Source organism: Syngnathus typhle, linkage group LG14 (assembly GCF_033458585.1).
Source record: "Syngnathus typhle isolate RoL2023-S1 ecotype Sweden linkage group LG14, RoL_Styp_1.0, whole genome shotgun sequence".
In the NCBI taxonomy this organism is placed as follows: Eukaryota; Metazoa; Chordata; class Actinopteri; order Syngnathiformes; family Syngnathidae; genus Syngnathus; species Syngnathus typhle.
In genome coordinates, this window is record NC_083751.1 from 7,903,802 (window position 1) to 7,914,864 (window position 11,063).

Consider the following 11,063-nt stretch of genomic DNA (forward strand, 5'->3'; position numbering starts at 1 on the left):
GATTTTTATAATTCAGTTTCCCAACATACACCGACATACACTGAGGCACAAACACAGACCAAAAGCTTAGCACAAGGGTCCTCAACCGCTAAGCTGGACTGATCCAGATGCACCACATGGAGATAATGACCAGGGCGTAGCAAGAGATGAGCAGGAGATAGATTCGGAAGAGCAGGAAGTCCAAGACATATCCTACGTGGCACCATTGGTCTTGCAGCTCGTTCTCCTTCTGCACGGAACTCAGGTGAGCACGGAGCTCGCTCAGGTGTTGACAGATCTGCTGGAGCTCAGCCATTGCAGCAGTGCCTGGTAAGTAGATGTTTGATTATGTACCTCCAATTTGGCAGGGGGGAAAAAAAAGCATCTCGTGTTTGTTTACCTTCATTGCTGATGGGATTTTCAGACAACGTCCTGCTTTCTGATTGGGTAAGTGGACCTGGCGCTTTTGAATTTTTTTCCTGCGTCACAGAGCGCAGCTGTGGCTCTTCTTGCCAATGGTAACAGATGATTTTGGCGATGTGTTTAAGGACTATCACCCTCACCCAGCGTGGGACTTCCTGATATTTCATGGAGTTGTTGTGGAGAACATTCGTAATGACGACAGTCTCCAGTAGACTAATCACCATTAGGGCAAGACACACTGAGAAGTAGATACCTAAATTGAGCAATACAATTGAACACAATTTTAAAGATTGGTGAACGTTATTGTTTTTTTATGTATTTAATGCCTTAGGGCAATATATTGCAATAAATATTTGGGGCAGTTTTGCTCCGGTATTTGAATATTTTTCTTGACGGTAATACAATACTAACCTATGATGGGTGTTCCATTGGCAGTGCTGGGCAGCAGATCATTCATGATAAGCAAGAAGACTGTGTAGCCCAGGATGAGGGTCATCTTGAACGAGGCTCGGTCCACGCTGTGGGGAGGCAGGTAGAATGACAGGATGTCAATGAGCATGAGGAACGAACTGGGGATGAGCAGGTTGACCACATAGAGGACTGGGCGTCGCTTTATCACCACCTGGACAACATGAAAAAGGAGGCAAGGTATGAATGTAAAAATGAGCCCAAGCATGTATTCCTTCCAGGATGGAATACTAGTTTCACTCACCCAAAAAGTAATGACGTCCCATTCATCAATCCCAAACTGTAGGATAGAAGTCTTCCCCAGTATGTCCACAAGTTCCCATTCTCCACTGGCTTCCAGGTAACGCTTTGAGTTCCCAGACATCTCTTTGAAAGTCAGTGCCGGACTTATCCTCACGTCGCGTACTGCAGAACAAACAATTCTAAATGGTTTGCTCGTCTACAACGACATTCTGTGTTTTCTTACTGGTATGCATGTAGGAGCCAAAGGTAAAAGTACAATTCTGCACATCAAAAGGAAAACTGAAGATCTTCAAGTTGCAGGCTGAGACGAGACGCAGCATCCTATCCCAGCGAATGTGACCCGTGTGGTTGACGTAGACGTATGGACAAGATTGGGAGACGTCAGCGTCCACACTGGACATCAGTTGGTTGGTAGAAAGAAAAACATTCGGTTGATGTTTTTATATGATTAAGTTTCAAAACACCTGATCATATGCATTCACGCCATGTAAAAAAATTAAAATATGACTTGAGAACTGCCCTGAAATATTTACAATATTTATGAATAGCAACAACAAACAATATTGAGTAATAATTTTTGATGCTGCTCCGGGATCGTACCATATTGTGCATGTGTACCCAAAGGTGTGGTTGCTGACTTAACAAGCAGTGCTATTGAATTATATTTATAATGAATCACACAAAAATGTTTTATATTATTATGATACACCATTATACTGTAGGAACTCATGCAATCAAAGACGTACAACTCATAGATGATGATATCGGGAGACCAGAGTCTGTTGACAGGGAGAGAAATCCTGGACACTCCATCACACTTGTCAGGATCCCAAACTAGAAACCCGTGATGCCAGAACTGCAATAAAGTAATTAGCATTTAATGACTTTACTGTCATCTCTGACTTAACAGATTTCCATTCTATTTCTGGGTTTAGATCTTTACTATAAAACAACAAGGGTTAAGTATTGGCTTAAAGAATCAGAAAATAAATACTATATAATATATGTAATTGAATATTATATAACTTATTTTCATTTTGAGTTATTATATTATTATACCACATTATGAAATGTTTAAGTATGAATAAATAAATAAACTAAATAAAACAAAGATTTGAGCTCAGGATTTTAAATCTAAAATACAATAATGAACAACTCAATATTAATATTTGGGGGAAGTAAGAAAAATAAATACCAGTCTCAGCCACAGGAATGTTGTAAGAATCTGGGTCTTCTCATTCTTAAACAGCAACAACAATAAGACACAAATCCTGTGATTATATCGACATCTCCCTCAGTTTTGTTGAAGGCTGATTCAAATTGTAAAATGGAAAATGATGATGATTACAATGTAACATAAGCCAGTTACGGTCCTCCTGACTGTGTGAACTCACCACCCCGAGTACCGCGTACAGTGTGAAAGAGATATTGGTCACCGTGGGATTGCTGAGATTTACCGCTGGTCGGAAAGCTTGTAGGTCGAAAACAGCTTGCATAGACTCATGGGATGGACCGCTCTCGCCTTCTTTACATGACAGTTTGCTGTGACACTGTAACGCTAAAACTACAATGCATGAGTGGAAAACAAGTTGAGAGGACAAGTCTATTATGACAGTTTCATTTTGCCTCAAGGAGAGATGGACTCCGGCTCACTGCAACTCTCAACAGGTTAAAGTGGTATTATAGAATAGATGATACAAAGTTTGTCAAGGCAAGCTAAAATGATATTCAGACCAACTAAGAAGGCAAAAGTACTCCACTGTATATTAGTTGACACCAAATTTTGCTATCATTCACGCAAAAGATAAATGATCTCTTTAGAGTACATAATACAAATGCTTCAGGCAAAAAGTGAAAGAAAATTGTTATTACCTGTAATTAACAGAAGAGTTGGAATGACGTTGATTTTCCAATGCAACCAACACATGGTTGATGTATCTGCTTGCTCAACTATATTATAATTGAAATAAAGCTGCAAGCATGAAGCGGAGTTGACTGCCGATGCAACACTGATTGCCAGCAAATAGCCGCACACACTTTTATAATTACAAAGTCCCTGGAGATTACTGCAACTCAACAGTTTAATGTCCAAATGACATTTTTTTTAATTTAATATGATTCTTTCTGGAAGGCACATTCTAACTAGAAAATATAGTTTGCCTTTTGGTTGCAAAGGTTAAGTCTTAGAGTTATGTTATCATATAATTGCGCTCACATAAATAATAAGACAATGCTTACTAACACCAAAGACATTGAAAGTAAAATACCGGTAGTGTTACTAAATTGCAATCTACTAAAAGTTTAGGTATCTACAAAAATATTACATCTTTAGTATTTATAGAGCAGTAGTTATGGAGCTAGGGATTCACTTCCAACAACCGATTGTACTTGTTTGTTTAACACCTTCAGTAACCATCCAAGCATTTTATTTTTTAACACCTTCACCTGAGGGACTTGCAGGATGCTATACGTGACACTTTTGCATGTTATTTAGTTGTTAGACTGTGGTCTCATGCTTTAGTTGTGGTTGAAATAGAAAAGATACTCATAATCTCGCTGTATTAAACTTTTTAATGTACCCCGTACATTTCAGCAAACCTTTTTAATTTTGTGTTGATGAACAAACAGTTGGAAAAAAAAAATAGATAATACAAAAAAAACTATTTTGAGGATGATGTTCCACCCCTCTGTTCTCATTAGTAATCTGTAAAAGATTCTGCTAGAAAGTAGAATAAATGTCAAGCAACGCCAACTAAAACATCTGAACTTGAATCCATATTTAAAGTACAATGACTAATGCTAAATCGAGGCGTTGTATGAGTTGACCGACATGACGATGATGAGGATGAAGCTAGCAGATAAGAAAAGGATATAGATGGCGAACAGCAGGCGGTCTATGATGAAAGCCACTTGGATCCACTCCTCTGTGCTCTGGCTAACGTTCAGCTCCTGTTCCACTTTCAGACGGATGACTCTAAGATCTCTTCCCAGGCTCCGAAGCTCGTCCACCACCTTGTCCCTGTCCAGTGGCCCTTCTGGTCCGTGGGCCCCTCCGTCACCTCCTCTCTGAGTGTCCATTTCTGTTGTGGGGGAGGCAGGTAAGAATCCATCTTAGTCATTTTACTTCTTTTGTATCTTTAGATTGTGCCATACCTAATGCGAGAGAATTTTGGATGATCTGTTGCACTTGTTTGGGCTTTGGAGGAATCAGAACCAGGCGGCCCATCATATGGATGACTAGCAGTCGGATCCAGCGAGGAACCTCTGGGTAGTGAGCGGAACTGTGCAACAGGTTGGTGATGAGAATGGTCTCCAGGAGACTCGCTACCATCAGACCCAGGCAAAGGGACAGGAACACATCTGGCATGACAACAGAGCAAGTGTATAACGTGTGTTGGGCAGTTCTTGGACAATTTCATTTTTTTATTTGACACCAGCCATATCGGTGCTTTTAAGAAAACCTACTTATGAGCGGCAGGGTGTTTCCGGTGATGGGCAGGAAGTCGTTCATGAGAAGCAGGTAAACAGTGTAGCCCAAGATGAGCGTCATCTTGAACAAGGAGCGATCCACCTTCTGAGGAGGCAGCAGGAAACTGAAGAGGTCCACCGTTATGAGAAAGCAAGAAGGGATCAGGAGGTTGACCACATACAACAGGGATCTGCGCCGCAGTGAAATCTGTTGGTGAGATATTGATGTTGATATGTCACTTATATTTATGAAAGGAAGATGTCCCACCACAGAGTTTTATTTACCATCAAGTCCAAAAAACACTTAAAATTTTCCTTTTTTAAATATGTAAAAACAAAACAAAATTAAAGGTAGTAAATTGAGTTACAAAGAAACGAAGCTCTTCATAAGTGCTGTTAGTTGAACTTGTTTTCTGCCGATGTAATGCCTTGATTCCAATGAGCTCCCATTCTCCCATAGTTGCCATCATTTTTTCGGAATATTCCATTAATGTCTCCACCGACGCTATGCTACCAATCTTTATTGCAGGTGCTGAAAGAAAAATCATTTTAGTTACTTTAATCTGACATCTAGACAAATTCAGAATCTGAATTTTATTTTTCATTGCACAGAGAAATTAAAAGCCAAACCTTAAAAATACACATCATATATTTATGTAAAAATATATAGAGTTTGGAAAACTTAATTGACACTTACAAACGTAGATGTAGGCGTTAAAGGTCAAAGTGCAGTTCTGAATGTCAAATGGAAAGGTGTAGATGTCGAGCCTGCAGGAGCTCACCACTCTGACAGGCCGAGTATCGTACACAGTGCCGTTGGCGTCCACGTACGTGTACGGTGTAAATTGGGCCACATTCTTCTCCATACTGCAGGAAAAACAACATTTTCAAATTCGTGAATTGAATTGCAACATCCTGATGTCTACTTTGGTTGAACTTGAACTTTTTTAAGGTACTAACAATTGTTCCTCCATTATATCGCTACAGCGACTTACAACTCATTAATAACCACATCGGGGACCCACAGCAGTTTTCTGGGAACTGTAATCTGATCGGCGCCGCACTGGTTTGGGTCCCATTTTATGAACTCATTTTTCCAGCTCTGCAACACAAACACACTGATTGTCACAATGTAATATACCATCCAAGATGAAATTCAGTGCCAAGATTCAAAGCACATATTTTACAACAGAAAAAAAATCACAGTATACAAGCGTATTATTATTCGCAAAATAGGCATCTGCCATCTAGTGGTAGAGCTTTTCATTGTTCTTCCTGACAATCCTGGGGTAGATAAAGATGCATAGTTTATCGTAAACAATAAAGGAAAATTTGAAATTTTCCCCATGGCATACTTGATTATCTTTCACAGTTAACTTTATGTGCCACGGCTCAGTACACTCTGAACCTTTGCATTCATTCTCTGACACTTGTCCAGTTTCTATTGAGCTTCTCTCAGGTCACGAGTGGGGTTCCCCCAATATATAATTGCAGAGCACTTTCAAACCTCAGAACAGTTATGTAATCTAACATACCAATTTGCTGCCTGGCAGCAGCTCATTCGCTTCAAAAGAATGGACTCACCAATGCTTGCATGATAAATGTTGTCAGGATCTGAGCCTTTTCATCCTGAAAGAAGTCAATATGTTTTGTTTGAGTGGAGGAAGGTCTAAAGTGATAGAGGTTGTGAGCTTTTTTGCAATGAACGTCAGTGTCCCTTACCACCCCAAGAACGCCGAGCAGGATGAAGCCGATCATGACAGTCGTGGTGGTTGAAGTGTTTGTGACAGGTCGTATGGAGCGGAGGTCAAAGACGGGCTTGAGAGCCTCCAGTAAGGCGGGGCCATCCGGGCGAGAGCAGTTCGGCATGATGGCATTGCACGATGCTTAACAATGGGAATTACATCGGCAATTAGGTGTGCTGGTTCCCTACTACAAATTACAGTTCAAATAATTTCGTGTTATTTTTTTTTGTCCTTTTTCCACTTAATTATTAAGCCTATTAAGGCTTAATAGCAGTAGAAACACTAAATGTAAGGCCGAGTACTCAAATGGGAAGGTAGGTACGTAAATCTGATTTGTAAGAAATACAAATATCAAATAAAAAAGTAATGACCTACAAAAAAATAAATAAAAGTCATGCAAAACAAATTTTTCTACCAATTAAAATACATAACATAATGAATAAATTGCCCCCTTTTTAATGCCACTTTCACTCTGCTGATATAACAGGCCTGTAGCAAAAAGTCAGTAACAATCAGGAGGTTTGAAAAACAAATGTGATTTGCATGTTCTTACCGTGTGTGAAGAGAGAGATGAAGATGAAGAGAACCATAGAGGACTTGACTTTCTGTGGGCAGCACTAAAAACATTAACAGTCGGTCTGAATTACTCCCATACCTGCCTACTCCAATTGTTTTTGTTTATTTTATAAAACAGTTTTGGATTTAGAGAGAAAACATGGGGCAGTTAAAAAGTGTTTAAATAGGTTTGTTACAGGACAAAACTGTTATGACTAAATGGACATGAACCCTTTAGATTGCACATAGTCTTTTTAATTAAAATTTCTGTTTAAGGATCGTGTTTCGCTAAAAAGCGTCGGACAGTGAGACTCATCTCAGCGAATATGTTGTGTTGCTATTTATTTTGCCAAAACAATGGGTTTTGTCAAACATACATATTTTGAACCATTTTGGTAGCACGGGGAGAAAATGCAAACTCCACACAGGGAGGTGGAATCAAACCTGCACCCTCAGAACTGTGAGGCGGACGTGCTAACCAGTGCTCCACCGAGCTACCCCGTTAATTTATTTCTATTATTTATTTACTTAATCTTAATCTAGCCAGCTAATTGAGAACAGATTCACATTGTCATTAAAAACCTGGCAACAAAGTAAAACAAAGCATAACAAAAGCAAATACAGAATAATAGACAAACAACTGATATAGTTTTATATTGCATTAGATCATTATAGCGCATGATGACAAAAAATGCTGGTAAATATATTTGGAAATACGCAGTCAGTTGATAATCTGCTTTTACACACATTTGGTCTTTAGAGTTACTTCTACAGTGTTCACTTCACGATATTTCCTTGGCTTAGTTTCTCCTCATCTTTTCATTTCAAAGAGAACATAAACAATTGTAAGACAGTAACTACAGTAGATTGAAATGAATCAGCCAAAACTATCAGGTATTTGTTGAGCGTATCATTTTATTTTTAGCATTGTACTTTAACATATCATCTAGTCAGCGCTAATTGTATAGGAGGGATAATTAGAGAATTGTTATGATTAACAATTACTCGTCAAAGTAGTACAACTGAGAAATTAAGCATGTCATAGTGATCTATCAATCAGTTACACTAAAACAAAAAAAGTTGTCATCTACCGACTAGCCCAGATGATCGTGATGGTGATGATGCTGACAGATATGAAGAGGAGGTAGATGCCAAACAGCAGGCGGTCAATGATAAAACCCACCTGGATCCACTCCTTTGAGCTCTGGCTGCTCCCCAGCTGCTCCTCCACCTGTAGGCGGAGGACCTTCAGGTCTCCACCAAGGCTCCTGAGCTCCTGCAGGGCCCTGTCCTCCACTGCTTGTCCTTTCTCCCCATGAGAGGGGTCGCCACATCCGTGTTGTGTGGACACACTGTTTCCTCTTGTGTCTGTTGGTTAAGAGAGATTCAGATGCATCAGAAAAGTTCCAGGATCACAAAAGAAATTGGTATCAGGGCCAGGTTCATGCGGGGGGATTATGTTGAAGAGAAAAACGTATTGTCTGTATACCTGAATCTTTGACTTCTTCCCAAGGTAGACCAACAAGACGACCCAGTAATCGTAGAACCAGCACGCGGATCCAGCGAGGTACGGGAGTGACATTTTTGGAGCTGAGCAGCAGGTTGGTGATGAGAATTGTCTCCAGGAGACTGGCCACCATGAGAGCCAGACACAGCGAAAAGAACACATCTGGCATGGAAGACAGGAGGTAAATCACGCACACATTCACTTCTCGATTGGGTGCTCAAGAATCAAAGACAAAATTGTAACTCCAGTAAAGAAACTTATACAAATTCTTTCTTGTGGTTACCTGTGTTTGCTTGCCATTTGAATTTTGACAATATGAAAATCCGTACGTGTTTGCCCACACTGTTTATGGATCATGCAAATGATCAATGCTGCCAATGTAGCGCTTCGCCACACTTGCTGCACCTCAGGAATTTGTTTATAAAATCATTGCGTGCGTGTGCTATTTCTGATGCAGTCTCACAGACGATTTGGCAATTGTGGCGGCGAGATCTCTGAACGTGAACGTGCATTCATTTGGCCACTTTGAAATTACAAACTCGTGACAGACGTTTATCTAGCCAACCCCCTTTTCCTCATTAGGGTCACAGAACTGGGTGATATTGAGTGAGCGGTGCGTTACTTCATGGAATGCTTGCAATAATAATCATAATCATAATAGTAATTCTAAAGACCTTTGACCAGACCTTGTTTTAATAATGAAAAGCACTATGTTGTGTAAAAACATAATGATCAATACAGAATGACAAATCCCATGTTGTACACCAGATATGACAGACACAATGAACCACTATATAGGTCATCACTGTATACATAAAGAATCATGAGTATGGCACTTACTGATGAGGGGGATGCTGTTTCCCGTGATAGGCAACAGATCATTCATGATGAGCAGGAAGACCGTGTAGCCCAGGATAAGCGTCATCTTGAAGGACGAGCGATCTACATTTTGCGGCGGTAGTAGGAAGCTAAAAAGGTCCACGGTGAGAAGGAAACCGCTCGGGATCAGCAGGGTCACCACGTACTGCGTGGACCTGCGTCGCAGTTGGATCTAGCAAAAGAAATGCTTTCTGAGGACTGGAATGTTGTAAGTATTGTTCTATTCAGATTTGGTCGGACATACGTAAAATTTAAGCTCATCCACGTAGGCTTCCTCACTATCGTTTTGATGATCGTGGTCTACGACAGTGATGTTCAGCAGCTCCCATTCTCCTAAAGTGGTCATCACTTTCTTGGATATTGCTGTGATGGTATCGTCAGGCATCGATAGGGACAACTTCATAATACTTGCTGAACCAAAGAAAACACATTTTTCTGTGAATATCTTGCATTACATGATAGAAGTTATGTATTTTTTTTTTTTTTTTAAACAACAATCAACTGTAATCATAAATAGGGTGTCATCGATAAGAGGTCAAAGTCTGCTTTATTGTAAATTTCTTCACATGTCAAGACACACAAAGAAGTGACTCTTGTTTGGAGTTTTAACTCAAGCGAAATCCGTTACCTAGGTTTACGAAGGACCCGTAGGTAAGACTGCAGTTCTGTATGTCAAAGGGGAAAGTGTAGATGTCGAGGTTACACGAACTGACAACTCTGGCTGGTTTTGCGTCAAGCATTTTTCCATCGCTGTACAGCTGTACATAAGGAACAATTGGAGCTTTGTCTTGATCCATACTGCAACACACAGATACAGATTTGATGTATACAATTAGGTTTGAGAAACAATTAGATTTGGAAATTCAAAATAACATATTTGAAAACAACATGTATGTTTACTGATGTACAGAACTGGCTGTGAATCTAAGAACAAGACAAGCTTAGGTTTTGAAACTCACAATTCACGGATGACAAGATCTGGAAGCCAAAATTTTTCTCTGGGAAGAGTAATCTTATCGGTGCCACACTGGTCTGGATCCCAAGTGACAAACTCATTCTGCCAAGACTGACGCAACGTGGACATGAATGCAAAAGGAACAATCAAGTCATTGCATTTCCATCATAAAACAACAAATGATGCATTACTTACAAATTTTTGCCAAAGAAAGGTCGTCAGGAGTTGAGCCTTCTCATTCTGAAGAAAAAAAATTCACATTTTCAAAACAGTCACTCTTATATACAATAATGACATTAAAGTAGAAATAGTTAGATAGTTGGATTTCAACTGAGTTGAACTTACCACTCCTAATATTGCAAAGAGAAGGAAATGTAAGCCAACGTTGGTAGGGGTTGTCATATTTGTGACTGGCCGAATGGCGCCCATCTTAAAAATGGGCTTCAGGGCCTCCAGCAATGCCAGTTGGTTTGGTTCAGAGCAGTTGACCTTGATGGCGATGCATTGAGCTGATGGTCACAAACAAACGGGGTTTTTTTCTGGTTTTCGGGAAAATTCAATTCACATTCGGCACACCACGCAGACAATCACTTATGTTCACTAGCGTTCCACTACGACTGTAGATCTTCCTTATCTGTGCTGTTCTTTTGAGTGGTTGCAAATAAACATACCTGGAATAAAAATCAGCAGCAGAATCAGCATGGCCATCGCTGTCTTTCTCATGTGTACCTGTTGAGAATTGCTAGTACGGTATTCCATTATCACATTATTAATATATACGTAGCTGTCAATTCTAACAGGATAAAAATAACGTACCTATCGGTCCCTTGATGACTTGAGT

The 11,063-nt window shown here is 40.0% G+C and overlaps 3 protein-coding genes and 1 long non-coding RNA gene across 4 annotated transcripts; 1 reads left to right on the top strand and 3 right to left on the bottom strand.

Annotated features, from left to right (window-relative positions):
* Positions 1-85: 85 nt before the first annotated feature.
* On the bottom strand, positions 86-2,639 carry LOC133166865 (5-hydroxytryptamine receptor 3A-like). The gene is made up of 8 exons (XM_061297203.1): positions 2,508-2,639; positions 2,309-2,353; positions 1,860-1,969; positions 1,337-1,506; positions 1,115-1,275; positions 814-1,024; positions 380-655; positions 86-306 (listed from the first exon to the last, which is right to left on the bottom strand). Exons 1-8 carry the CDS (start codon positions 2,607-2,609, stop codon positions 89-91), a joined length of 1,293 nt encoding a protein of 430 aa, XP_061153187.1. The 5' UTR covers positions 2,610-2,639; the 3' UTR covers positions 86-88.
* LOC133166867 (uncharacterized) lies at positions 440-4,457 on the top strand. The gene is made up of 6 exons (XR_009717867.1): positions 440-647; positions 838-1,050; positions 1,157-1,210; positions 1,351-1,520; positions 4,078-4,211; positions 4,318-4,457. It is a non-coding gene; the product is annotated as an uncharacterized LOC133166867 (long non-coding RNA).
* Positions 3,717-6,928, bottom strand: LOC133166866 (5-hydroxytryptamine receptor 3C-like). The gene is made up of 9 exons (XM_061297204.1): positions 6,880-6,928; positions 6,304-6,467; positions 6,166-6,210; positions 5,577-5,683; positions 5,279-5,448; positions 4,950-5,113; positions 4,579-4,789; positions 4,267-4,473; positions 3,717-4,193 (listed from the first exon to the last, which is right to left on the bottom strand). The coding sequence occupies exons 1-9, from the start codon at positions 6,914-6,916 to the stop codon at positions 3,913-3,915; spliced, it is 1,386 nt and encodes a 461-aa protein (XP_061153188.1). The 5' UTR covers positions 6,917-6,928; the 3' UTR covers positions 3,717-3,912.
* An 848-nt stretch (positions 6,929-7,776) lies between these two features.
* On the bottom strand, positions 7,777-11,063 carry LOC133167256 (5-hydroxytryptamine receptor 3E-like). The gene is made up of 10 exons (XM_061297883.1): positions 11,039-11,063; positions 10,894-10,964; positions 10,568-10,731; positions 10,418-10,462; positions 10,227-10,333; positions 9,896-10,065; positions 9,512-9,678; positions 9,229-9,439; positions 8,371-8,550; positions 7,777-8,249 (listed from the first exon to the last, which is right to left on the bottom strand). Exons 2-10 carry the CDS (start codon positions 10,943-10,945, stop codon positions 7,969-7,971), a joined length of 1,377 nt encoding a protein of 458 aa, XP_061153867.1. The 5' UTR covers positions 10,946-10,964; positions 11,039-11,063; the 3' UTR covers positions 7,777-7,968.

Bases quoted from the DNA above. Each gene is read 5' to 3' on its own strand.
- LOC133166865 (XM_061297203.1), bottom strand. From the start codon at position 2,609: ATGCAAGCTGTTTTCGACCTACAAGCTTTCCGACCAGCGGTAAATCTC. The intron at 1,507-1,859 runs GTACGTCTTTGA...ACTGATGTCCAG, and splicing joins GATATCATCATCTATGAGTT to TGTGGACGCTGACGTCTCCC. The intron at 656-813 runs GTTAGTATTGTA...TGCTCAATTTAG, and splicing joins CAATGGAACACCCATCATAG to GTATCTACTTCTCAGTGTGT.
- LOC133166866 (XM_061297204.1), bottom strand. From the start codon at position 6,916: ATGGTTCTCTTCATCTTCATCTCTCTCTTCACACACG. The intron at 5,114-5,278 runs GTAAGTGTCAAT...TTTTTCTTTCAG, and splicing joins TAACGCCTACATCTACGTTT to CACCTGCAATAAAGATTGGT. The intron at 4,474-4,578 runs GTAGGTTTTCTT...TTGTCATGCCAG, and splicing joins AAACACCCTGCCGCTCATAA to ATGTGTTCCTGTCCCTTTGC.
- LOC133167256 (XM_061297883.1), bottom strand. From the start codon at position 10,945: ATGAGAAAGACAGCGATGGCCATGCTGATTCTGCTGCTGATTTTTATT. The intron at 10,732-10,893 runs GTATGTTTATTT...TGTGACCATCAG, and splicing joins GCTGCTGATTTTTATTCCAG to CTCAATGCATCGCCATCAAG. The intron at 8,551-9,228 runs GTAAGTGCCATA...CTTCCATGCCAG, and splicing joins AAACAGCATCCCCCTCATCA to ATGTGTTCTTTTCGCTGTGT.